At 40.3% G+C, this 27,633-nt stretch overlaps 1 protein-coding gene across 1 annotated transcript; it reads right to left on the bottom strand.

The window, feature by feature from the left end:
• Positions 1 to 3,592: 3,592 nt before the first annotated feature.
• LOC137159681 (cytosolic phospholipase A2 epsilon-like) lies at positions 3,593 to 26,575 on the bottom strand. Its single transcript, XM_067558147.1, has 13 exons — positions 26,555 to 26,575; positions 26,335 to 26,430; positions 25,483 to 25,520; positions 23,015 to 23,150; positions 18,967 to 19,103; positions 17,045 to 17,270; positions 14,866 to 14,980; positions 14,224 to 14,361; positions 11,953 to 12,060; positions 10,646 to 10,834; positions 8,785 to 8,951; positions 5,966 to 6,152; positions 3,593 to 4,155 (listed from the first exon to the last, which is right to left on the bottom strand). Exons 1-13 carry the CDS (start codon positions 26,573 to 26,575, stop codon positions 3,926 to 3,928), a joined length of 1,788 nt encoding a protein of 595 aa, XP_067414248.1. The 3' UTR covers positions 3,593 to 3,925.
• Positions 26,576 to 27,633: the final 1,058 nt, after the last annotated feature.

The raw sequence follows: 27,633 nt of genomic DNA, 5'->3' as shown, positions 1-27,633 counted from the left end.
CATTTTGCAGTAGAACAGGTCTAAATAGATGTAGATGATCACATTACATGTGTAGTTTTAAGTGATCATCTCTTGACTGAGATTTTCAAAGTAGCCTAGGGGATTTAGACACATTCCATTAATTTTAAAACACGTTTTAATGGAAGATGTGTGCCTAAATCCCATAATTGCTTTAAAAATCTCAATGTTATCAGGTAAAAGGAATAAATAATAAATAGGCTTGCTACCTATATAGAAGGTAAAACTTTGTGGTGTATCTAGATGAATAGGCAAGACTGCTGAAGCTAGGTCCATATTGGCTTTAGAGGGTATATTCTCCATGGTGAAAGCTGATACAGATGTTTTTAAGCTTTTCTGCAACATCCTTATCCTCCTTAATTACTGTTTGGTAGTCCAACATAGTTACAAACATGATTTGGTGGATATTTACTTTTCAAAATCCCTCCTAAACCTCCTAATTTCCATCTTGCTTATTGACTACCACATTTTATTCTCTCATCTTTTGGCTTCCTAGGTTTGGATTCCCTTTCCCCTCTCTACTCCTCAAAGAATAGCTGTTAGGCTCAAATAACCTCTTTCACTATAGTATTTTAAGCATTTTGGTTTTGCTTGCATTTCTGCTTCATGTTTTGTATAAGGCTATACAAGCCATCTGTAACTCTGTTATGGTATGTTTAAGAAACCTCCATGCTGAGCCTAAGTATTTTAAATTGTTTCACTTTTGTTTTAGGGTCTTTTTGACTGATTTCCTCATTTTTTTGGAAATACCCATTTCTTAAGTTTAGTTCCCCTTTTTAAAGTTTGGTTTCACATTTCTCATTTTTTGATGACTGCTCCTCGCGGGTGTTGAACTTAAACATATTGCAGTCACTATTACTTCTTCAACCAACATTGGTGTATTGCGTAAGAGCTCACTAAGATATTAGCTAAAATAAAAATAACCTTTTGGTGCTTCAAAGTTGCAACAAACCAATAGATGACAACATACTCACATACACACCATAGGGGCCAATTCTCCGATGCATTCAGGCTGCTTTGTGTTGCTCTATCAGTGGATCCAACCATAGGAAGATTCCTTCTGCAGAGGGTGTACTCTTGCCCATAATCCCAGCAAAGTCAGTGATACTATATGTGAGAGAAAGGGTCTGCAGAATTATGCCATGTATTATTGAAGTCAGAGACAATAATATCTTTTAACCATGCTTTGTATCAGCACATTTTTACATAGTCCTGAGTTTTTACACTCATGTACTATCTGCTGATTGATACCTATGTGTGGAACCTTCAGGAAGTTCCATTTTTATGTCCATTAACCTTCATTAACATGCTCCTTAGTTAAGGTTGCAACTGATTTCCAGTATAAAACTTCATTGTGTTACCCCCTCTAAAATTCACAAAGTCCTTGAGAGGGAAACTATGACTTGGTCTCTCATGCAAAAAAATATTACTCATGGAGTTGCACAAGATCTGGCAGCTGTGGGGGGTTTATCGCTCCCTGTGACCCCTTCACGGGGTCTGGAAAGCAGTAGGAAGGTTAGGGAAGTGGTTCTTCTCTTGGTTCTGCTCATCAAGCTTCCTGGCCAGGCCACATTTCCCTTCCTCCTTTCCTGCACTCAGTAGAATTCCAGTCCTTCCAGCACCATGAAGCAAAGAGTACGAGTGCCACACTTTGATGCCTTCCTTGGAACAGAGTCCTGATCATGAGGACCAACAGGAATGTGCAGAAGTAAGACTTCTTTTTGCAGATGATGGGAGGTCTGCAGCATCAGGATTTCCCTCCACAGAATGGTGGGTTAACAATGGGGTGAGCAAGAAGTTTTTAGCAAGCAGACCAAAGGGCCATTTCCATTTATCACTGAACCTCCTATGTTACCCACACACTAAGGCACCCCACCTTTACCCCAATCCATAGGATTCAAGGCATAATCCAGTTAAGGCACCCTCACCCTTTCCCAATCAGTAGGGCTTTGGGGGAAAGGCATCTACCCTTACTCAATTCACACTGTAGGGCTCAAGGTCACCCATTCCCAGGTCGTAGGACTTCAAGTATAACCTGGTTAATTGAAGTGCCCACCCTTTCCCAATTCATAGGGCTCTGGGCATAATTCTCTGTGCATTTGCATAATTTTTTTTACCAGTGAAGGAGCTTTACACAGTAAAATCCTTATTCTTTATTATCAAAACACAATACATGTGCTAAGCATACAATGCTCACCACTCCCAATAAGGCAGGCAAACTTCTCCTGGTGGCCAATCAGGATTAGATCGTCTGGGGACTCCAGCTTCTGCACAATATGGTTGGCAGGGTGTTGACTTTGAGGTCTGGCAGCTCTGATCCTGGGCGGTGTCCTAGAGTTAGGTTCCAAAGAACTTCCTTTTGGACCTCAGTTTATATAGTGAAACTTGAGTCCTGTTTAGCTATACCTTAACCAATCATATTACAAAATAATTATTTGACCAATCCTAACATATTGCAAAATAATTCTTTGACCAATCATATCTGAATACCTTAATTGATTTAAATATTTCACACCTAGTTATGAAACAGTCAAAGAACCAGATAGAAATCATTCATATAACCAACAGAGAATTGGGTACCATAAAGACAAAACAATAAGAAGTGTACATTTTATAACCACAACTATTGAAAAGTGATTCCTTGCCAGACAGAATGCTATCAAATGAAGTTGTTTTTTTTAAATATCTTAAGGTCTGTTTCCTTGTCTGGTGGTGGTAGATACTATTAGGACAATAGCAACTTCTTAACAGCCTGATATTACATTGTCTTGAAGTAATTTCAAGAATGTGAAGATGTGACTACATGCTACTTTGCTTATGGCTGCTACTGTTTAGCCCAAGAACAACGCCTAAGCTCAGCCAAAAAAACAAGGCCTCAGACCTTACACCTCTCTTCTAGACCTGGTAGCGTTTGTAGAAATAGATTTCCTTTGCAGCAGAATTTAGGACTACTTTAAAAAAAAAAGAAAAAAAGATGTTCCCATACCAGAAAAGTTTGTTAAATTGAAATCAAGTTTGCAGGCATATATCAATAATCTGAGTTTCAATGTTAGATGTAAAAAGTAAACCTCTGCTATGTTTCTACAAAATTAATTTAACTTTAGTGAAAATATTGGTGTGGGATTGTCTTTCTATATATGAGCCTAAACTGGAACCCCAAATTCAAACTGTCCAAAACACTAGGAAAGTTCATATTTGATGCTGGTGCTTGCACCCTCTCTATGCCAAACCCGTTACTAGTTGTTGTGAATACAGAATCATTTGCATTAATTGTTCTGCTAATAGAAGAGAATGTTGTTTAAAAAAAAAACCCTCTCATTATTGCCACTCAGATTCCAAAAAAATATTTTATGATGTAAATCTTTACTTCATATTTATATATAATTGTATAGAAATCTTAGTACATTAATTATTGTTATTATTATTTTATTTAAACACTGATTTTGTTTTCTTTCTTTTCTGGACTTACAGTCCTGGTAATGGAAGTACTCTCTTAATCAACAAAATAGGTATAGCACAAACAATGACAATGCAAGCTACTTCACATTTCCTTGCCAATCTACCTCGACCTTGACTTGGAAAGGTCACTTCTAGAAGTGACAGCATAGTTCAACCTCAAGGTTGATTCAGTGCTTGGCCACTCTGCTGAGACTGTTAACAAGGGAAGCACATTCATAAATTATGGAAGAGCTTTCCTCTTTATGTTTATTCCCATTTCTGACAGACAGATATTAGTTTTTCCTATTACAATTTGAGTGCTCTTTTTAGCATTCTTTGGATTTCCATCACGTTCTGTTTCAATTCCTTGTTTCTTCAGTAAGAGCAACAGATGGATATTTTTTTCATATTCCATAATGCTGGACAATCAGTAGAATCCTTCCCCATAATGGGAGAGAGAGATGTATCATCACAGAGGGGTATGAGGTTTGAGGTTTTTATGTTGTTTTTTTCGTTCCACTGCTATACGCAAGGCCTGAAGAATTAAGTCTTTGTTATTCTGGACGTTGTAGTAACTCAGTTTTGCCAGCTTGTCGAAATCTTCCTCTGAATATTGCAGATTATTTATATTATATGGACCCTTGGTATTGGCAACATCAATTTCACCTTCTGCCATCTCTGAGGGACTACGTTTCACACCTAGAGGAAAACAGCAATTAGGTTTGTTATTGAGACATTATTATGGTTTTAGGTTTTCATCAGCCATGTACACACAATCAGTCATAGCCCAGAGATTTCTCTCCAGTGAGATTTTCTTGCTGAGAGGATGCTTTATAATGTCTACTTTGCTGACTGGATCACCATTATCAAGACTGGTGGAAATTAGATGCCTGATGTGGTGAGGGACTGCATCATTCTTTGAGCTACTCTTACAGGCCTGCACCCAGGGAGACATTTCTAGTGATCTTAGAAAAGGTGCACATCCACGATGAAATCAGGAGAGGAATGTATCATGATGGCAGTCAGCAGAGAGAAAGAGGGTTTGGGGAAAAAGAGGAAGGGTGTGATAAGAGATGAGTGGCAGAACCAAATGTATTATAAAGGAGAAACAGCGATTCAGCCAGAGATATTGATCATAAGGCCTCATCTGACATGCTACATCTAACTTCTACACCAGGATGCCTGGATTCTGTGGCATTTCCATGTGGTAGATGGGAAATTCAGTGGCAGCTTCATTTAAGAAATGGGACTGATGTTAATTTTTAAATACAAAAATGATTAATACAATCAGTACAGCAGTCCTTGCATTATTTATTTTGATATTAAATTCAATGTATTCTATGTTGTCCTCAGATTTTCCATTTTCAGCGTAGGGTAGATTTTTGTATTGATAACAAATAACTGTATTGTAGAAGATATCCTGGGGGAAGCAGGAGATTTTAGCACCTGAGTAGGGAACAGCTGAGGCTTTTGGCACCTAGGAGGCAGTTTGAGATTGTGAGATAAGCACATTAGGTGGATGTTTCTATTAAAAATGATCAGCAGTCAAGTAGTTAACAAGGTTGATATTTAAACAGTCAACTTGTGGTTTCAATCAAGAACCCACTGAAGTGTACAGAAACTGTTCACACCTCTCCAAGCTATTTGCTCAGACTGTCATCATTACATCAGAGTACACATGGGTTGTTGTCAAGTTTATCTTCATAACCATAAGACTAAAAACATTTTTTTAAAATCAAAACAATGAAATCCTTAGATCCTGGAACACATTCTGACACAAGAAGAGAACAAGGGGTGCAACAAAACGTGAACATGCTAATTTCTGACATTTCAGATTCTCAGAACAAGAGGCCTTGTTCATTTATGAAAGGTGATTCATCCAATGAAAAGACCCGTCTTACTGAAAAGAGAAATTCAGTAAGCAAAGAGGTTATGTATACTAAAAACAAATCTCTCAACCCTTCAAAACCCAAATATGTGACAATGACCTTTTAAACACGTAACAAAAACCTCAAATGAGGGATACAAATGTCCAGGGCTTACTCCGGCTGTATCCCTACAATGTGCCTGGTGCACGGATATCTATTGAAAGTTTCCAGATTTTAGGATCTGTCACATGGGGTATGTCCACATTGCAGTAAAACCCCACGTGTGGCTGGACTGTATCAACTGACTCAGGTTCACAGGTCTTTGGCTCTGGGGCTATAAAATTGCAGTGTAGATGCCCAAACCCAACCATCTAAACTTCAATTTTACAGTTTTGCAACCTGAGCCCTGTGAGCCTGAGGCAGCTGAAGTAGGACAACCATGGGTGTTCTATTGCAATGTAGACATATTCATAGTCCAGCACTGAGCTGCCCTGGTACTGTAGTGAGGAGTCTGAAAGCAAAGTCTTTCATAGGCATCCAGCCATTAAGGTTTATTATAATGAAATAAAAAGTGGGAATCCCATGAATGGATAGGCTGGTCATGCTAGCTTTAATAAAGTGATTGGCTGCTGCTAACTTACCAGGTGCTTTGTAATTTCTGAAGGTGTCATTCACTAGTGGGAAAAGAAGCACTACAGGTGTTTCCGGGCCTTCTTTATCTCCAACAATGTAGCACTCTTTTGGACTTTTTGCTTCTTCCTCACCTGGCACAATTTGAGGGAAAGGGATTCCCTGCTCTGAGAAGTACTTAGAGGCTTTTATCAAAGGCTGGAAGGGAAGGGAAAAACAAAACATCAGAAACCAATGATGAGACTAAGGACAAGATTTGCCTAAGAGATTGACTTCAGCGGGAGTACTTATGGAGTAAGTCACTAAGCAACACAAGTAAGGGTGGTAAAGTATAGCCCACTGTGATCCATAGTTCTCACACCCCCATTCCTGCCAGAGCTGTGACTCTATTTCAGTGGCTGGTGGATGATAGTAGTGGTACTCAGTGGTAGTGAATCTCTATGTATAGTTTGCATATCAGTTTGAATTTGTACACCACACTGGAATCCTGCCAGGTATAAGGCACTAGAGAGGTTGCTATATTATTATGTGCACGAGTTAAGATTTCTGTGACAAAAGAACTGCATGTTAAGAACCCGATTGTGCAGATATACACATGTATACTCCCATTGAAGCTCATCACTGCAATGGTTACCCAGCCAAGCCCTAAAAAGTCAACCATAGTGTGGCAGAGGGCTGGGTGGTAACTCCCTAGCCAGCCCTCTGTCACACCAGCTAACTAAGGTGCATTAGAGCTGGTTAGGAGGACCTGTACCTGATTAGGGAATGGCAGACAGCAGTCTGCCTAACTGGGCTGAGAGGTTGTTTGTACCTGATTAGCAGATAGGAGGCAGCTGCCAGGCTGACTAAGTAGGGCTAATATGCCGGCCAGGGGAAGGAAAAGGAGGGGTCCAGGGGAGTGAAGAGGCCCCACCTGTCTCATAGGGAGAAGAGAAGCCTAGAGGCTGCTAGCCCAACCCAAGGACTGCATGAAGGTGGTGGATGCACAAATGCACTGTAAATAAACTACATTAGTGACTGCTACACCAGAGGGTCTGTGAATCCTTTGTGAGCTAGAGGGTGGCCGAAGCAAAGGGGCCCCAGCAGGGCACCCTTACACATAGTATAACACTGCTTCAAATGTAAGTTATCTTTCTGTAGTGACTTTCCTATTTTTAAAACAAGATTTTGAAAAAATAATGCATTTAAGCATTCCTTCAACCCAGTTATTCATATGTTAAGGCACCTTGGGTTTCTATGAATGTCTGATCAAACATCAGGAGAGGAAAAAAAAAGAAAGCACCACATCCCTTTATTTGAAAGTCCCATTCCCATGATGAGATACACAAGTAATTGGATTTAGATATCTGATGAGACATTCAAATAGTTTTTGCATGTATATGAATGTCTGACCACAACGATCAAACATGCAAAAGGTTACAGGTGTGTTTAACTGAATGTGCAGTTTCCCAAACATAAAAATGCATGTGAAAGCATGTTTATATCTGGAAGTACACACTTCACTTAGACATGTAGTGGTGCATGTAATTTTCACGTACTAATAACCATGGGTGGTGAGTGAATCTTATCCTGGGGGAGGCTAGCTCCCTGTTCCGCCTCTTCTGCCCATGGTCCTGCCCACAATCCATCCCTGCTCGGCGCCCCCACCCCGGAGGGACACAGTAAGTTGTGAGCAGCAGGTGGGTGTGGTGTGTCTAGGGGGGGTGAGGAGGAAGGAGGCGGTGAGTAGCAGGCAGGGGTCTCATGGCGGGGAGGGGAGCAGCAGGCGTCTTGCAGAAGAGGTGGTGAAGCGTGGAGGAGAGGAGGCAAGCAGTGGGTGAGAGTCTTGCAGGGAGGGGAGTGAGGGGGTTGTCTTGGGGGGAAGGGAGGGGATGAGAAGAGGGATGCATGCGGTGAGCAGCAGAGACCTCTGGAGAGGGAGCCAGGGAAGGTGGAGCGGAGGAGAGAAGCAGCCAGGCAGCAGCAGGCAGTGGGGGCCTTGGGGCAGGGATGGAAAGATATGGGGCCACCGTGGCCCCGGTGTCCAGCGGCAGGTTGGCAGGAGCTGCACCACCACCACCCCTGCTTATAACTTCATTATTTCTAAACCAAATTTCTTCAAAACTAGCTAAAGTACACCCTCTCCTCTTCCACTCCATCAAGGGTCAAATTTAAATCTTTCACATTGGGATAATCCCAAAGTGCCAGAATAATTGCCATATGTTAACACACTTCTACTACATGTAATGAACAAGTGAGGGCATTTTTTGCCTAATCCAGAAATTTGTACACCATCCCTACCATAAGTACTAAGCTGACTAGCCACCCAGTGGAATCCACAGACCCTGAGTTTGGCACCCAGGTTCCCTATACAATGAATGGGGAGAGATAGGCATAGCAACACATAGTTTCCCCTGGTTTGAGGATACTGCTGATGTCTGGGCATGAGATAGGCATCTGGCTGCCAAGCTGAGGTAACAGTTCACACACCCAGTGGAAGAAACTTAGGCTTCTAGGTGACTTTTACAGAAATAATGTAGGTATTTGAGGTGCCTGCAGGATTAGGTGGCAGCTGAGCAGGGTTTTGAGGATCTCAGTGGTGCCTAAATTTTGGATTTAAGTGCCTAAAGTCAGAATTAGACACCTAGGTCCTTTTGTAGATCTGGACATAGAGAGCACACAATCCATTGATTTTGAAACAAGGATTCACACCATTGGCAGTACGAGTTTATTCCTGTTAGAAACAACTTTCTCTTTAAGAAAGAGTCTTTAAGTGCTTGGAAGTAGAGAGAGAACAATTCTGGCAGCTGAAAGGGGGAATATTACTGGAGAAAAAAGGTACAAGTCTTACCGCTATCTGTGATCCTGAACTGTAGTTGAAATGCAGGATGAGGTCCACTTTCCTCTCTGGCCTCATAAGAGGTGGGTAACTGGTTTCGAAGGCAAATGCAGTATCTATCAGAGCGAGGTGATCTGCTGCTCCTGTCAGCTGGTTGGGGTGAGAGTCAAGCTCACAGTCTACCAGAAAAACATTTCTTATTAAGAGTGCGCATCACTGCAAGGGTGAGTGTGCTACTACTCTGAGGACAGTAAAGAGTTAGAGAGTGGAAAGGGTATTCCCGCTCCCTTTTTGACCCCAGACACAGTATTATATAATTGTAGTTCAGTCTTTTTGTTCTTCACGCCTGGGTTTCCTCATTCTGCCTTTTGCATTATTGACCTGCAGCAACCATCCTTTTGGGTGGCATAAGGCAATTCTTTCTATCTGCTTTCTGTGGACAAAAGGGCACTAGCTGGGACTCAGAAGACCAGAGTTCAATTCCCTACTCTGCCACTGACTTCCTATATAAACTTGGCCAGGTCACTTGATCTCTGTGTCTCACTTCTCCATATGAAAAATGAGGGTAAGAGTACTTCCTTACTTCATGGGGATAAAGACTGTAAGGTGACCATATACTATGGTAATGAGGACATATAAGTACCGAAGATAGATACATAGTCAAATGTATGGTTGGAGCAACTATACAGTTTTCTTTTTTCTTTCACTGGTAGGTGAAATATGACTGTTTCAAAAAGAATTCCCTATATTTAAAATGGGGAATACTGCCAGAGCCAGTAATTTCTGATCTACTAATAAAAGGGTAAAAGACAACTTTTTAACTGCAACTACTGCATATATACACACACACAAATGGTACTTGTGATCAATTGCAAAGCCATATGTAAAGGAATTATCATGTATGTTTAACTGCCTTGTCTGCCCTCTGGCCACTAATCCATCTCCCTGGGACTTATTGTAACATTCAAAAGTAAGCTTCAAAAAGTTATCATTTTTAAAATCAACCTATGAGAGAAATGTTTCCTCCTTCTCCCCTAAATGTGTATTTCCCCAAAAAATTACACTTGCCCAAGACCCCAGATGGGCAAGGTTCAGTCATGCACTAAGAACAGCCTTCCTATATGTAAAAATGTCCCAGCTTTAAAATCCACTATCAAAAGCAACGCTAAAAATAGTATCTTTATATCATTGGGAAAGGGAGATTCCCAGCAGGAAACTACACTTGCTTCTAGCCCTGGACAACTGTGAGATATCTTACTTAAAGTCATGATGTATTTAGATATAGAAACATTTGAATGTCTTTTCTAGAGGCTTTTATGGCTTTCTCCAAGCCCTCCACAATTAGAGCAATGTAACTAAGACGTCTAGCATTTGAAGCAGAGGGCACAAAAAATAATTTGAATACACTTTTGAAAACTTTCCTAGAACAAATATTCTGTAACATGCATGGCATATTCAGAATATATGATACTGTGTTGCAGTATATAAAGGTTTTCTAGGCTCTTATTTGGAGGCAGAGACTTCAGCCTCCTCAATGTTTTGACAGTCCCTTCTACATTTGGGGCTTATCTGGAATATAAACAACAACAACAACAACATAATAGCCTAAATAACTTATTCCTGGCTTTGCTACGCACAGGTAGTGGATGTATCCAAACTTATGCTCTTAAAGCCTTCATATCATATCATACCATACCTCACCACATCACCATGTATTACTTATAGCGCTACCACTTAGGATTTCTCACAAAGTAGCAGAACCATTTGAGTAGCTTCATTCACTTCCACTAGGGATCACAGATCTCCACACTAAATTCCAGACCCCAATCCAATCTTTAAACATGCAACTTAAAATAGGAAGTTATCACCATACCTTTCCATATGGAAAACTCGTTCTCCAAGTAGTCATTGTGCATCTGGCAGCCCTTTAGAAAATTGTGGATTTCTGAAACAGCTGGCCGGAACATAAGAATATCTCGAAAAACAGTTGAAAGACTATCTGGGGGGGAGAGCACCTGAGTATTTAACTCACTTGGCCTCGTAGGTAGAAGAGGTTCTTCCTCTGCAGAAAAAATTATAAAAGCTTTGTATATCTGGATTCATTTTTGGGATCGTCCTCTATATTATAGTATATGTTCCTATATTATATTCCTATTTTATATTCCTATATACTATATTATAGTATATGTTTGGGTTCACTTCAACTTCCTTCTCTCCTAACATTTAGACTCTCCACAGATCTAGTTGCTTATTTGACTAACCTTTCCAAAATCTGCTTCCTCTTCTCAGTCCCCACTGCTAAAAGCTTTGCCCATGCTATAGTTCTCTCTAACCTTGTATCCTATAAATTAACCATATTAATTTATATATAAAAATAAAACAAACTGCAGATTACAAATGCAACAGAACAAAATGAATCAATAATATTTGCTGCAGTGCTCTTCTTTCTCCACTCATTCATGTGTTTTAAGGATTTACTGTGTCTCTCATTTTGGTCCTCATCCTGCAAGCCGTTACTCTTTAGTGTCATGTTTTCTACTGAGAGCCATAAATTGACCTTAATGGAATGACCCACAGTAACAAGCACTATATTCAGTAGTCAAGATTTGCAGAATTGGACTCATGCATCATAAACTTCTTGAGGCAGGGACAGTATCTTTTATTTCTGGAAAGCATCATGCACATCTATGCTGGTTTGTTATTATTATTATTACTACTATCATTATAATGTATGTCCTACATCTCTGGGCACACTAATGAAAGGTAAGTAAAACTATAAGAAAATATACTCAAATGAATTCCTGAGTCGGATCAAAAATAAGAACCATTTACAAACAATAACAAGAATATGTTAAACCTCATTCTCAAGGATGATACCCATCTGGTGTTTGGCTAGACAGAGAAGAATGGTGGGCCCTGGAAGGATAAAGCCCCATCACCCATATTTTCAAGAACATTTTTTCTCATGTAGTTTACCCCACTCCTTCAAGACCCCATATAAGGGGCATCTCTATTGCATCCATGGTAGATCTCATCATTTCTGCTTCTCCATCAACCCAAATGATTGCTGCACTGCAACACAAGACATGGCTTTCCACTTCATGTAGTAGATAATCAATAAATATATAAATAAAACCCTAAGAAAAAGGAAAGCAAAAATACAATGTAAAAATAACTAACCAATGTCAATGACTCTGTCTTGAGTCCATTTGTGCCAGAACTCTTCTGACTGAAAGGAGATATACCAGGCATCCATAAGGTTCAAGGAAAATACACTACTCCAGATCCCTGTGACATGAAAGAAATTTGACAGATAGTAACCTGTAACTTGAAAGCATTTTAATTGAAAATTGCCTTCCATCCCTACCAGTGAATTTATTCTCTCTCTCTTTCTCCCTCTCTGAGTGCATGTGCATACCTGTAGTAAATATAAAGAGCACCATCTACTGGCATAGGCCACGCTTGCGTTTTTCATAAATTTGTAGGTTCACTAAACTCATTGTTGTTACCCTGCAAATAGTTTCTTTATTAAAAAGATCATCAGAATTTTGCATTTTCTTTCAAGACTCTGGTTCTTGCAGTCCCAAATTCTTGACTCATTTTGGATTGCACTTCAGCTACAGATATGCAATCCAAATACAGCATTGCCAACCACAAGAATTCAAAAATCATGAATCAGACACACACCTCCTTCCCCCCAGAATAGGAGCTTGGCTTAAAACAATGAGATCGTAAAAACATAAATGTTGGGGAGGGGCTGTTATTTGCCTTCTGATTTTGGAGTATTTAGGGTACATTCAGGTCACTTTTTCAAACTCTTCTCAGCAACCATGAGGGTTCGAAGCTTATTTCTTTCTTTCTTTATTTAAATGACAGCTCAGGTTCCCAGCTAATCACATACCTTCAGGAATTGGGGCTTTAAGAAAAATACCAAGTATCACAAGACTTGATGGGGGAGGGGAGGGAGAGATTCTTTTCTCTTAGATAACTAATAATGAGTTATAGACTGCGGTAATAAGGCATAAATCCAGTGTCTCTATTCAGTCCATGATTTTTAATGCTTAGCAAAGTTATGGCTTATTACCACAATCTATAACCTACTAACAATCCCCCCTCCCCCCAGCTGCTCTCCCCTCTCTTCTTTCCTCCTATGACTGGGGGGTTGTTAATAGGCCACTTCACCTTTGAATGGTCCCTTGAAATATGTGTTTGCTTATGCTAAGCAATCTGTTCCCCCTTGGGTTTAACTGTGACATTCTGAGGCTACGGCTACACTGATAGCAGCAAAGTCACCTCCGTCAGATCGATTTCTCTGGATCGACTGAGCAGTCAGTGAAGACCCACTCAGTCGATCCAGAAATCGATATCCAAAGACCACCTTCACAAGTGGCGTAGCACTGCGTTGACGGGAATGCTGTTCCCGTCAGCACAGTGCAGTGAAGACGGCGTGCAGAAGAGAAACAGAGAAGTCGACAGGAGTAACTCAAGTTTTTGCATAGCTTGCGTAACTCCCATCCACTGCCGCCGAATCTCAGAGGTAAGTGTAGACAGGGTCTGAGTTAGTTTGCCATACCTGAAGAAGAGCTCTGTGTAAGCTTGAAAGCTTGTTTCTCTAATTAACAGTAGTTGCTCCAATGAAAGATATTACCTCACCTGCCTTGTCTCTCTAATATCCTGGGCCCGACACAGCTACAACATCATCACATATATGCAAGGCAGATGTTGTTGTTGTTGTGATTTTAGTATAAATTCTAACGTATTATTCAAGTTCATCACAGTGTTGGTAATATTATTAACTAGCCATAAATTGGCAGATTCTTCCTGCTTCCTTTGGCTTCATCCACTCTACACCTTTTTTTAAAAACTCATCTGAAAGATGCATGCTGTTTTGTTTCTTTTGTCTGTTTCTGTTAAATTCTCTGCTCTCTGATATTATTTATATAATTGTATTCTTTATATTTGTAAAGTATTTGTGGATACAGTACAAAATACTCTCCTTAGAAGAGTTGTATTGCGTCAGAATATTAGACATGCTGATGATCATTAGGCTATGTTTCAATGTTACATTGCTGGATCAATCAGGGTTAAAAGTCAGCAGTAGGACCATTCTAGGCTGGGGGCTGAATTTCATAGATTTAGAACACAGAGGAGACTGGTACTTGAGCAAACTGCAACATTTTGAAAAATGTGTTGATCAAATAAAGGTGCAAAATTATCTTTCAGATGCCTTGTGCATGACAGCATAATGAAATCAGATTAATCTAACTCATTTAATCATGCTAAAGAAAGATTTTAAGTCTGCAGATCATGATCTACTAGAGGTTCAGATACATCATCATGTTCAGTTTCTAGCAGGTGAGTCTGTACCAATTGCAAAAGCCATAAAACTGTGGCTTGCCAGTGACTGGTTTATGTTACATTTCATTACATTTTTCCAAGGCAATAAATCACCTTCCAAGAAGCAGATCCGGGATTCTGGGAGCTTCTTCATAAGTCGACCCATGAAGAACTCGCTTCCAAAATTCTCAGAGCAAATGAAGGCCCCATATTTAAGGAGTCCCACCTCATAGGGAGTGAACTCCACCCATTCTAAAGAAAGAGTCACAAGAAAGATTATTACTGCAGTAACCTGACTGCAGGTAAAGAAAAGTACTGTTACCATATGGATAAACTGAGTTATTAATGGAATAAGACTTTTGGTTTCAGCCTCTTCATAGCAAACTAGTTGCTGAGCTACCATATTTTCTAACCAGCCACTTTTGTTCAATATAGATATAATAGTGATGAGCATGGAAAGTAAATTCTCTTCTCACACCCACAAGAGTTTGGAAAGCTCATGAAATTTCTGGTACTTCCTGCTTCTGTGCAGGCCAGATCATCTTGTGATAATAGCTTCTGTTATAGTATTCTGCTTCTGATTCCTGACAAAACGGGAAATACAGAGAGACAAAAATTTAACAAATAAGAAATGTAAGTCCACTTTTGAGTGGATTGATTTACAGGATTCTTGCATTAACTTAGCCAGTTTGCCTAACTCTAAGATGAACCCTGTTAGATTTAAAGAAAAATATATTTCTAGAGCATAACTATTACCTCTAAAATCTTGATCGCTAATTTTGTCCTTCACATTGAGAGCAAGGTAGATGGGCAAGGGATTCTGACCATGAATTAGTCCTTGCTGCTGATCTGTGAGCTTATGGTGGTCTTCCTGTTTGATAGAAAGATACATAACTGAGGAAAAGGTAAAAGACACAGGGACCTACCATTGTATCAGGGTTTGGAATATTACAATGAAATGCCTGCTCAATTCCAGCCAGGATCTTTTCTAGGGATTTGATCCTGCAACGTGCTGAGCACTCTGTTCCTGATCCACTAAAGCACATAAGCATGTGCTTAACTTTAAGCATGCGAGTAGTCCCATTCACTTGAATGCTTAAAGTTGTTTAAAAATCAGTTTGTCAAAGTTTTGTATGCTGGAAAATTCAAAGATTTCACTGGTGAAAACTGTCATTTTTTACATTTGCTTATTTAAAAAAATTGACCCCCCCTCCACACACTTAAAAAAAAAATTCTCAGCTGAGAACATGCATGAATCATTTCATCCAGAAAGGGTAAATGTCACAGGAAAGCCACCACACAGCACAACTATATGAGAGCGAGGAACCTGGTTACGATATGGTTTAAACTTTGAAGTGTGGCTAAAACCGAACTGTTTCCATTGCAGAGGGCACACGTCTTGCACCATGCAGCACTGACCAAAAGAGAGCAATGCTACCTGGGAACAGTGTTAAGTGCCTGACTGGCTGGACAATGTGCTGATTCAGCACCTCCCTGAGGTGGCTTCCTGGTGAGGGTGGCATTGCTCCCCCACCATGACCTGGAAGCTTGATGGAGGGCAGTACTGCCAACGTTGCCTGCCTCTCTTTGGATTGAATTCAACTCCTGGGAGCAAGGGGTTTTGCTAACACACAAAAATGATACTCACATCTGCCTGCATCAGCAGTCATGAAATTCTCCTACTGTGTTTTAATTGGAGGTGGTTGAAATTTTGTATTTTTTTTAAAATGTCTTTGTGGAATAAGTAAATAATAATAAATAATAAAATAGGGGAGTGTGTGTGTGTGTTTATATGTGTGTGTTTTAAATATAGAAAAGTTTTAGTGGAAATAGTTAAATGTGAAAAAGTTTCTCAGTGGTCATTCAATTAAATTTGTGTTTTTATTTTTATTATTTGTCTGATTTGGTTCTTTATGTTGCCAATTTTCACTGGTCATCTTTGTCACACACACTGATTTTTTTTAAAAAATAGGGGGAAAATCATTTGTAAAAATCAAAATTAATTCATCTGAAAGAGTTACCGATTTGGGGAACAAAAAATTCCATGGAAAATTTGGAAAATAAAAAATTGAACCATTAGGAACAACAACAAAATGAAACCTCATTCATCTCAGTGAGCATGCTGCCTCCTCTTCCCCTTGCTCAGTCTCAGTTCCATGGTGCCACACATGCTGCTTCTCACCTCGCCCAGTCTCAGTGTTACCTGCTGTGGCACGCTTGGAGCGTGTCTGTTTCCAGCTCCCCAGACAGAATCAGTTATACCTACTGCTGCCTGGCAGGAGTTCAGTGAGCCTCCCCTGGTGGAGAAGAGATTCCTCCTGGCCAGGACATTTGCACTGATCTCTCTACTCCCCTCATTTATCTGCCCAGCCTCCTCCCCCTCAATACGAATCTTTATCTCCCAGACACAATACTGCCCAGCAACCTGGTGTAGAGTGGGAAGTGGAGAGAAGGGCAGATGGCTTTGCGGGGGAGCATTTATGGGGAGTGGAACTTCCTCAAAATTGCAGGTGGATTTGTGAGCACTTTGAAAAGTAAAAGCAGCTCATATGTTGAGGGGCGGGGCTTCATTTTGGGAACCCCTTGACCAAACAGCTGCAAATTTGTACCACATGCTCTATCCCAGCTCCATTTGTAGTATACCAATGTCAAGGCAATCTTCCTATGCATATGGATTTTAAGGCACTTTGAAAAATCATCTCTTAAAAGAGAATTTTGGATTTTCTAGAGTGTCTGTGGGCATGGGGTTTCTTTCCTATTTGTTGAGCAGGTTTAATTTTAACATATACATGATGCAGTCAACAAATAAAACTTATTTGTGTGGATAACTTGGCAGCCATTTTGAGTGGGCATATCCTCTTAGGGTTTACAGTTTATCCTCATTTTTACTTTCAGAAGGTTAGCTACTTTGAAAAGAGAAATAGTTCTATAATACCCCATCGTGTAACATGGCTTCAATGATGAGCCCCCACAGATCTGTAAAACATATCTTGTGCCCCTCTTGTTTCCGCTGGTGTAGCTCCTTTACATAGTATTTCAGACGATCCACAGAAAAACAGGCCGAGAACTTGTTTTTGATCACATGTTTCCGAGCGTCACTGAGTGATGCCTCCAGATCCTTCTGTGACCAGTCAGGATCTTCATATAAATTTGACATTGTCCTGGGGAAAGGAAATATAAAGAAAAGTTGGGATTCAAAATTAGAGCTTGCGAAACTCTCAAGTTTTGGCTTAGAGAGAGTTGGGCAACATTTCTTGATTTCAGATTACGTGGGTGGGTTTCCACTTTGATTTTCCTTTTGAGTTTGAATGAAACCAAAAATCTCAGCGAAATGTAACTAAATTTGACTGAACCCTCCAAGTTTCATAAAATGTCCATTAAATGGACCCAGACTTGCTTGACACTCAGCCAAGGTTTGCGAATTTCAGCAAACAATTTGGAAGCCTACCTCAAGTTTTGGATTTGTAACAAACCCCAAAACAAGGTGAGTTGCACCTGGTTTTGAATAAGTTAATTTGTTACTGCAGTGAAACAAAATGAAACTTTTACCAGTATAAAATTTTGTTGACATTGACATATTCCCATGAACTATTTTGATTTTGACAAAACTGCCTTTTTTGACAGAGAAATATTCTGTAAAAATTTTTCAACCAGCTCTAGTTCAAACCCTTTTGATGGTGCGTGTGCATGTGAGTGTGCATGTGGTCATCACATTTACATCAGAGGAATATTTTCAGTTTTTTAAGAAAGAAACCTAGGTAATTCCAAAATTTTGGAATACATCAAAAACAAAAATATTTGCAATATTTTTATAATCAAAGTATTATGTCTTCCTGCTGGATTTGAATGGTGAGTTTTCAAAACTACTGGAATTCTGCAACATATTAAACCAACTTCTGGGCCATGAGTAGTATAAAATTCACTGTTAGATGTTAGTGGATTCTGTATCAACATCATGTTCTACTCCATAATTACCTTCAGAATGTTCTACTCCATACTTACCTTCAGAATCAGGCTCCTTTTTAATAATTTCATGCCTATTAAAACACTTGAATTTATTTAACTACTTTATTTTAACTGGAGATACAACAAAGTCAGCTAGGAAAAAAATAGCAAGGCCTTGCTCAAAATGTTGCCTCTGTTTTTCAAACACTATTGTATGGTAGATATTACTTGATTAACAAATGATATTGCTTATTCAAGAGCAAACTTCATCATGCTTTAGATATAGGTACTCTTCTATCCACCACTTGTCCCCAATCCTGATTCCATACCTTCTCTGCAGCAACTATTTTGCCTAGGTACATGAAAAAGTGATATTAGGGTAGTATTAACACCACCAAACTAAAATAAGCTTGTTTTAATGTGATGGGTGTGGCTGCTTTATTACAACATCCCATTTTGCTAATAGTTATACATTATATTATTATTTCCTACTTATGGGGTGGTGTAGGACTTTACATTTATTAACACCAGGTCTCCCTTGATTGCCTGTGGCTTCAGCTGCTCTAATCTCTCTAGTTCACTTTGCTACTCTTCCAGTGCTGATGTCACCCGCACATTGATCATGGATGACAGCAAATATTGGTAAACACCTAACAAAGGCAGACATGAAAAAGCCACACCAGATGAAGAAAGCAACTTTTTAATTATAATTCTGTTGGCCAAAAAGGCCTCTAGAAACCATAAAAAGTGATAGTTTCTGGTTCTGTGCATGCAAATAATAATAATTAGATATTTAAACTAGGTTACAATGGGCATATGTATAACTACTTGGAGACTAATAAACATTTCACCACTCTGGAGATTATGTATACTTAATTAATTACTTTGTGTCAGAAGTTTGGTTCTCCTTACCATGTTGTGCCAGATAAACCAGTGATGTACGAAATACAGTCCAAGACATTCAACTTCTGGAGACTCAACAGTTGAGCATACATTGCTGTCAATGCTCTTGTACCACCACCTGTTGTCATGAATGCCACCACTGGTACCTGTTCAATGCAAAAAAAGCATACATTTAATGAAAAATAACTGTATGGGTGGGGACAATTAGTGATTAGAATGGAGATGAGTGGAAGTTATGTTAAGAAGTTCAGGTCCTAATTAAATGGTAAAAAAAATGTATATAATCAGTTTACAAGCAGAGACATGACCTGAATTAACCGTACCGCATAGAAGTAAGAGGAATTACTCTGAGTTTTCTGTAACTTACTGCTGAGCAATTGGAAAGCAAAGGCTGCCATGTTAAATACTGAGCATTTTAAATACATTTTAAATACTGAGCATAACTGGACACCACCAACCTCACTACTTAAAAAAATCCATGTTCTCTAGGAGACCAACATAAAAATACAGTTGGGTACACACTCCAGACATGCTCTTGCCTGCAGAAGACAGGAGATATTGGACCTCCTGGGCCTGTTGGGAGAAGAGGCTGTGCAGACACAGCTCCAAACCATCTCTAAAAATGTCAACATCTGTAAGCAGATTGCTCAGGAGAGGCAGAAGAAGAGCTACAACAGCGACCAGCAGCAGTGCACAGTGAAAGCCAAGGAGCTGCTGCAGACATACCAGAAGGCCAGGGAGGCCAACAATCAATCTGCTGTGCTGCTGACCAGCTGCTTTTACAAAGAGCTGCATGCCGTACTTGGCAGAGACCCTACCACCACTCCCTACACCAGCTCCGAGGAGACTGAGCCACAGGCCCCGGCTGTGAACAGCCAGGCAGAAGAGATAGTAGATGAGGCAGAGGAGTATGCGGGACAGGCGATTGGGGGAATCCAGCTGCACAGTAAGCCAGGACCTGTTTTTGACTCCACCACAGTCCAACCAGTCCTGCCACTCAAACACCCCCCAGTGGGCAATACGCACCATGGCTGGTGCTGTGACTGGCACTGTACACAAGCAATCCTAAGCAGAAGTGAGAATGTAGTGCCTAAAACTTTAGGAGAGCAATGAGTGTGAGTTCAGCATCCTAAGTTTTGCTTTCTGTAATGAATAGACTGGCAATGCTACATTTGTGTTTTGTCTGCAGCTGGTGCCATTGCAGCCTTTAGGGTCTCCTCTCCACATCTGTGGAACACCTGTTCCAGATGAGGAGGAGAAAGAAGAGGATGTGTCAGGATGACACATTCAGTGAGATCCTGCAAGCCAGTGCTGCTTCAGACCATGAGCACAGGGCCTGGAGGAAGAACACATCACAGACAGACTGGAGAAGGAAATTGTGGAGAGGAGAAAGGCCCAAGAGTCCCAGCAGGAAAAGGAGAGGGAAATGCACCAGGGGGTTTCTTGGGCAGCAAACACAGATGCTGCAGGCTCTGGTGGACCTTCAGGTTCAACAATCCTGGGCTTGCCTCCCTCTGAAACCCACTGAGAACTTACCATCAGGACCACCCTATCCCCCTCCCCACACTCCATGTGGCAACAGGGGTTGCTGCACTACCCCCACCATTCCACCCTGGGGGACATTACAGACAATCACAGCTTCACATACACCAGCCATGGCTTTCATGTGTCAGGGTATATGTAGCTGAAATGGACATGAATGTTCTTTCCCTTTCAAAAGTTCTGTTCTATTAATTTATTATGGTTTATTAAGTTTTTAATGTATTTGTTGAAAATTGCACTTTTTTGCACTAATTTTGTTACAGAATGAAATTCTATTATTTGGAACATAGTTCATCCTTATTAGCTCACAACATATGTTGCCGAATGCTGAGCAGTTCTGAAAGCAACCAATTACCTGTTACTGCACAGTGTCACACAACTCATAAGATCAGTCACTAACTAAATTAATAGGTGCATTGACGATGCTATATTCTTACATGTGCAGCAATCACCATACAATTCCTATCAGGCCACAAAAGAGCAGGGCCAGGTAAAGCATACAACAACACACATTTCTTTAGCTCACTGTTAAAATGTTCTTTTAAAGCCTCCCTGAGCCATATAGCTCCATGTTAAAATTTCTAATAGCCCTTGTATCTGGCTGTTCAGATTCCACCAACAGCTGCTCTACCTCTGCCCTCCACCCTGGAGGAAACATTTCCCCCTTTGCTTCACAGATATTATGTAGGACACAGCAGGAAGCTATACCATTGGGATATTTTTCTCACTGAAGTTCAGTCCTGTGAGTAAACACTGCCATCATCCCTTCAAATGACCAAAAGCACATTCATTTGTCATTCTGCACCTGCTGAGCCAGTAGTTGAATCATCCCTTGGTGCTGTCAAGGTTGCCAGTGTACAGCTTCATGAACCATGGGAGCAATGGGTATGCTGGATGCTGTAGGATGACTACTGGCATTTCCTCATTTCCAATGGTAATCAGCCAGTCAGGAAAGTCCCTGCTTGCAGCTGTCTGAAATGTCGTGTGTTCTTAAAGACGCAAGCATTATGTACCTTCCCTGACCAACCCACATTGATGTCAGTGAAGCATCCCTGATGACAATTATAGAAAAGTAGCCCTTTCTGTTGATGTACTCTGTGGCAAGATGGTCTGGTGCCAAAATAGGAATATGCGTACCATCTATCCACACTCACCCCCCCCCACACACACACACAGTTTGGGAATCCCAGGTCTACAAATCCATCCATTATGTCCTGCACATTACCGAGAGTCACAGTCCTGCGTAGCAGGAGGTGATTAATGGCCCTGCACACTTGCATGACAACAGCCTCCGCAGTGGATTTCCTGAGTCCAAATTGATTCCCGACTGACTAGTAGCAATCTGGCATTGCAAGTTTCCACAGTGCAATCACTACTCACTTCTCCACTGTCAGTGCAGCTCTTATTTTGGTGTCCCTGCACTGCAGGGCTGAAGCAAGCTCAACACACAGATCCAGGAATCTGGCCTTGTGCATCCTGAAGTTCTGCAGTTACTGCTCATCATCCCAAACCTGCATTATGATGCGATCCCACCAGTCAGTGTCTGTTTCTTGGACCCAGAAGTGGCACTTCACCACCTCCAGCTGCTCTGTGAATTCTGCCAGCAACCTTGAATTGGTTCTCACTATATCCCACAGCAACCTGTCTTCCAAGAAATCATCATGTTCCCAACTCATTCGATTCTTCTTGCAGCTCTGCAAATACCCAGGATTGTGTGCCCTGGGCTTGCAACACTCCTGACAATCGGAGCAGTGCTGTGCCAGCTCCAGGCTTCTCTCAGAGATGGCAGACAATGAGGAGCGTGGCGCTTTTGAAAAAAAGGCTAAAAAATTACAGGATACTGATAACATTATGGGATGGAGACAGTTGCAAACTGGAAAGTTGATCCCATGCTCCCAGTCACCCCTGTGCGACTCACTTCAGCCCAATCATGCGTTGCCAAAACTTCCCAAAAGACAGTGTTCTTGATGGCAGTGCATTGCACAGTGAAATACCTACCCATGGTGCACTGCACTCTGCATCAACCCAAGCACTCCTAGTGAGTACGCACACTGCCAACACAGGGTGCCAAGTATGGACACGCACAAGCAATGTACTAACTGAGGCAGCTTTATGCCAATGTCACTAGAGTCAACATAAGTTTGTAGTATAGACATGGCCTGAGTGACAGAAGTTTTGAGTCTGTCTGCAGGGGCTGGGTTAGAAGATGGTTTGTCCTAAGAAAGCCTTTGCTGTAATTCTGAGAATATAGGCCTAAAACCATCTTGGTATTAAATATCTATATCTATTAAAACAACACTCTTTAGGAGCTGTATACACAAGTAAAAAGATTTTATTAATGCCATCTGTGACTACTCATTTCCTTCCTAAAAAGGAAAATCACCCACTTCTTGAATGTAAAGCTTCCTGATGGCCTGGAGATTGTGAAAATAAAGAACAAGACGCCACATTTTGGTGCCCAATTGATTGAGCACGCTTCTATGAGAAGGAGTGGAAAGGATTCTGCCCCACATACCTCATCGTCCTGCAGGTCCTCCTCTAGCTGGAGAACCTTTTTCAGTGCAGCAGCAACGACCTTTTTCCTTTTATGCAGGAAATTCTGCTCCTCCACACACAGATCAAACCCCAAGCGCATATCTAGGCCTTCCCGGCTGGAACACAGGCACAAATATTATACATTCTGACTTGTAGTCTCGGGGTGTACTGTATAATATAATTAAATTAATAAACTATATACACTTCATAAACAGACAAGACATTACTACAACTCTTCTATGGACAAACTAATAAACTATAAGATAAGACAGAAAGCAATGTGTGCAGAGTCCTGTAATATTTTATTCTATTACCAAACAAAAGTATCTATCTGCTCTGAGTGATATTAAGGTATTTTTTATCATTTAAAATGTCTAAAGATAGCTGCAAGTAACAAAATTGGTAACTTGTCCCTTCTAGGGCAAAGTTAGACATAGAGGGTCAAATTTTCAATAAAGCCTTCTAAATTGCATCTTCAAAATTTGCAGAAGCATCAATTTGCACCTGCAAGAAGGGTAATTCCATGGGCTTGCATGTTTAAATGCATTTTTTTGTTTCTGAATTTGGGTGAACTCACAAGCATTAAGATCAGAGTTTTGAAAGCTGCTTTGAAAATATTGTAAAAAGGGGCAGTAAAAGAGAGATTTAAGTAACAGCCATCATTTGTCCACATTGTATATATATTGAATGGCATAAACATCAACTCTGTGTAGAGAATATAAAATTCAATATTTCTGCAAGGGGACAAAATCACAGTTGCTGTGAGCACTAACATTTGAATTTTCTAAATTTTTTGTATTTTAAATCTCAGCCATAATTCAGAATTAACATATGTTTTATGCATTACATTTCTTAGGTTTAAAAATAAGAAAAGAGGACAGTGTTATCTAACATAGTCAAGTACATGTTTGTGTTTACCTAACTGACTAAACATTTAAATATACACAGGTACATTTATTTCAATTTGTGGGTATCCTAGACTGACCAGATGTTCTGGTTTTGGCCTTGTATTTGTTTTCCGTGCTAAGGTAGGAATGCACATGTTGATAATGCTGTCCTACTTTCCCTACCCTTCAAAGATTAGGCAGAGACTGAAATTTTCTAAGTCATCTAGAGGATTTGGATACTCATTTCCCATTAATTTTAATGGGGATTAAGAACTAGCTGTTCTAATTGAAAATCTCTGCTATGTATCATAATCCGCTATAAAGCCAGGCATGATTCCCATAATAAATATCTGTGGAAATTAGAACAGATGCTGATAAACTTTAGGATATTTTTCAGTGTATCCCTTGTTATTGTTTTGTAATGATATTGACACTGTAAGCACTATACAAGCCAAATTTTGTGCTGGCTGCAACAATATGGTCTGAAACATATATGCTGTATATAACTTTCTTTCATTCAGTTTTGTATGTGATGCATCATATTGTTAACGGAATGTCATTCAGAATAGCTTATTTTGTTTTTGTTTTTTTAAGCTATCTAATAAAATTCATAACTGGACTGAGAAGCAGCACGAGAAAGTCCACACCAAAAGGCAATTTCCAGAGATGTATAAATTGCTAAAATTAGGATCTTAAAATTAAAGTGTCATTTCAAGAATAACTATAAAACACTGGTGCCATAACAGGCTATAACGTTATCTCTCACTGAGGCGATTTAAATATTGAAGCATCTAGGATAGATGGGATACAAAGGAGAAATGTACCCTGAGAACCCACATTGCAGATAACTGAGTCATGAGGTGTTTTTCCAAATGTTGTCTGCACTGAATTTCTGTATATGACAATAGCCAGCTGTTGGACCCAGGGGTGTAGGCTGACACCACTAATCCATGGTGAACAATTTTAATTGGGTTTAAATTTCATGAGGCAATTGGCAGGTTTATATGTTCTTTGCCAAGTCTTTTATTAACACACTGCTATCTTATGTCAGTGGTTATGTAAGGGATTTTCTTGCTCATAATGGCACAAGAGTGTTCAGTGGACTAGTGTGGTGCTCGGAGGACAACGGATCAGCTGTATGGATGAGATCTCTTTTTCTAACCCTGGATGCCAAGTAAAAGGTCTTGAGCGGCACAAAGGAGCCCTGAGACCTCTGGTTTTAGCTGGTGGAAGATACATCCAGCATCCCTAACACTTTCTTCTGAGGAACGCCTCACAATCTCTGGAAGCACAGCACAGAATCTCACCCTGTGTGTACGGATTTCAAAACCTGCTATCAATATCACTCCTTATGCTGTATCGAAGGCATACATCTCATTAAATGTTGACTGCCTGGGGTCTGTTTTATTACATGGTCTCAATCTGAGATCAATACACAGCAGAAAGTTATGACAGAAGCACATCTTTCCCCAGAAACAAAGAGAGCAGAACTTGGCCACTATCCATCAGAATCCAAGGAACCAAGAGATAAATACTTCAAGTAGATAAATAGGTGTCTTACCAGTGTTTTGCCTTAAAGTGTAAGTCAAATTTTCTGTGCTGAAAATGAGAAATGTAAATATAATAAATGCGGAGATATTTCCATAGCCATCCTTCCTCCCCACCTTAATGTGTTTCATCAGCTCCTAGTTACCAGAACATCCACAAAGCTGGGAGCCATAGTAATCTGAGTGATGTACATGGCCTTGAGCACATTTGTAGAAAATTCACTTGCATCTCAATTGTTTCTTGTTTTTTCAGGCAGGTGCATCAGTTTACCAGATTAAGAGCCTGTCTGTATCACCTAACACCTGCCTCATCTCATTATTGCATGACTGGGGTAGGGAGCAGCCCGTTATAGATTAGGAAATACACACATGAATGAGAGACGGGCAGCAGTGGAGCCTCTGGTCCCAGTGAAAAGGCCATTACTGAGCTCTGGACTGGCTGCCAGAAGTACCAGAAACAAAAGCTTGAAGTACCAATATTGATGCGTGAGCATGGCCCCTTTCAGGATTTGGCCTGTAGTGTTAGGGTGTAGGATAGAATAGTCCACATTTTTAGGAGACACTGGGCTTTCCAAGAACCTTGAACTATGCAGTTCTTTTCCTACTCTAGGACCTCTTTCTTGTTGAGTGTATGTAATACAAATGGAGTGTGAATGACTCTTTTCTCCCCACTAAAGAACTGCTGCATTCTGTTTTCTGACCCTTCCCCACATCTTGGCTGGCACACTCCCATATTATCTTTTTCTAATCTCCTTAATAGAAAGAGTCCTCTTTGGTTTCTAGGAAGCTGGGTTTGTTTATCTGGATGGAACCAGCCAAAATTTAAACAAAAGTCAATATTATTCTAAAACGCTGGAAGTGCTTACCTCATCTATTACTTCTTGATCAAAGGGAAGTAAATTCAGTGGCACAGTCAGGGAGCCAGTTCTGCTCATTTCTGTTCTACGCGACATACAAGCACACTGAAAATAAACCAGGGTTTTTATGAAAAGGTGAAGTACTCTTTTGCTGCCCCCTCCCAAATAAAGGTAGATGTATTGCTGTCTATAGTACTCCATGCTACTACCATGTTCAATTATAACGTACAAAGCTGGGAAGTGTCTTCATCTTTGGGACTATAATATCCAGTTGTGGCTGGCTATACTGGGCATAGTGGAACAGGATGGGATCTGTAAGATGAAAGCTGTGGCCACAGCACAATGAAAGGCTATGGGTTTCTTCAAAGGATCCTTTCACTGTAAACATCAAGTCATGCTCTAAAGAATGGAGAAAAAAAAAAAAAAAAGAACAAAAAAACGTTACCAGCATCTGTAAAAAACAACAATAAAAAACCAAAAATACCCAGAGATGGACGGGAGCCAAAACCCCTGTTCTGTACGAGATTAGAAATCTGGAAATGGACTCAGATTCAAATATTGCCTGTGGCCCTATCTTTACATATGGACTGAACAAAAAAACCAGATCTGAACAGCACTGAACTTTGGGATGCCATGTATTTACTCCCACTGCAGTCTGACACAGCAAATGTATGCTGTTGTACTGTATGTTGTTATAGGCCAAATGATGATTTGTGGTGCAGCTAATCAGGAGGATTAGACCCTACAATAGCTAATAACCCTGTTTATAAGAACAAATAGACCAGATGAATCTCTCTCCGTCTGTTTTAGTCACTTTCCAGATACTAGCCAAGTCCTTGCCAATGCTACAACCCTTTTGTGACACTTGATCAGCACAAAGAGGTATAAAGAATTGTAACTAGTCCAACTAGTTAGAAGTCTAATTGGGCAATTGGAGATTCTCTTTGAATATGTCCATGGCTGATTATAGGGGCATGTCATCAATTCCCAGCTAGTGTAGAGGCTCATGAGAGCCATAACTGCTCGTATAAATTAGAGCAGCCCTGAGGCTCATCTAACACTAGGAGCTAAACCAGCCTCTTGAACCATGGGAGCGAAAAAGCAACTTAAAGCCACATTTGCCATTAAAACCCCCAGCCTCTCACATGCACCAAGCAGAGCATACAGTACATTTGTACACAGATTTTATTTTGTAATAGTTAAAAATAAATTTTAAAAAGGAATTTATGTTGGGGGAAGTGATATTATGGCTATGATGTTAATCACGCAAAGTCAGAAAGTTCAGTCTTTTCATTCCCACATGAAAGT

The sequence above is a fragment of the Emydura macquarii genome, unplaced genomic scaffold (genome assembly GCF_026122565.2).
Source record: "Emydura macquarii macquarii isolate MOO-44397 ecotype Brisbane River unplaced genomic scaffold, CSIRO-AGI_Emac_v2 contig_1876, whole genome shotgun sequence".
Classification (NCBI taxonomy): domain Eukaryota; kingdom Metazoa; phylum Chordata; order Testudines; family Chelidae; genus Emydura; species Emydura macquarii.
This window is presented reverse-complemented; position numbering and strand designations above follow the sequence as displayed.

Bases quoted from the DNA above. Each gene is read 5' to 3' on its own strand.
- LOC137159681 (XM_067558147.1), bottom strand. From the start codon at position 26,575: ATGAAGACACTTCCCAGCTTT. The intron at 19,104-23,014 runs GTATGTGGGGCA...TGCATTGAACAG, and splicing joins AGGACCTGCAGGACGATGAG to GTACCAGTGGTGGCATTCAT. The intron at 14,981-17,044 runs GTATTATAGAAC...TCTATCAAACAG, and splicing joins AAGCCATGTTACACGATGGG to GAAGACCACCATAAGCTCAC.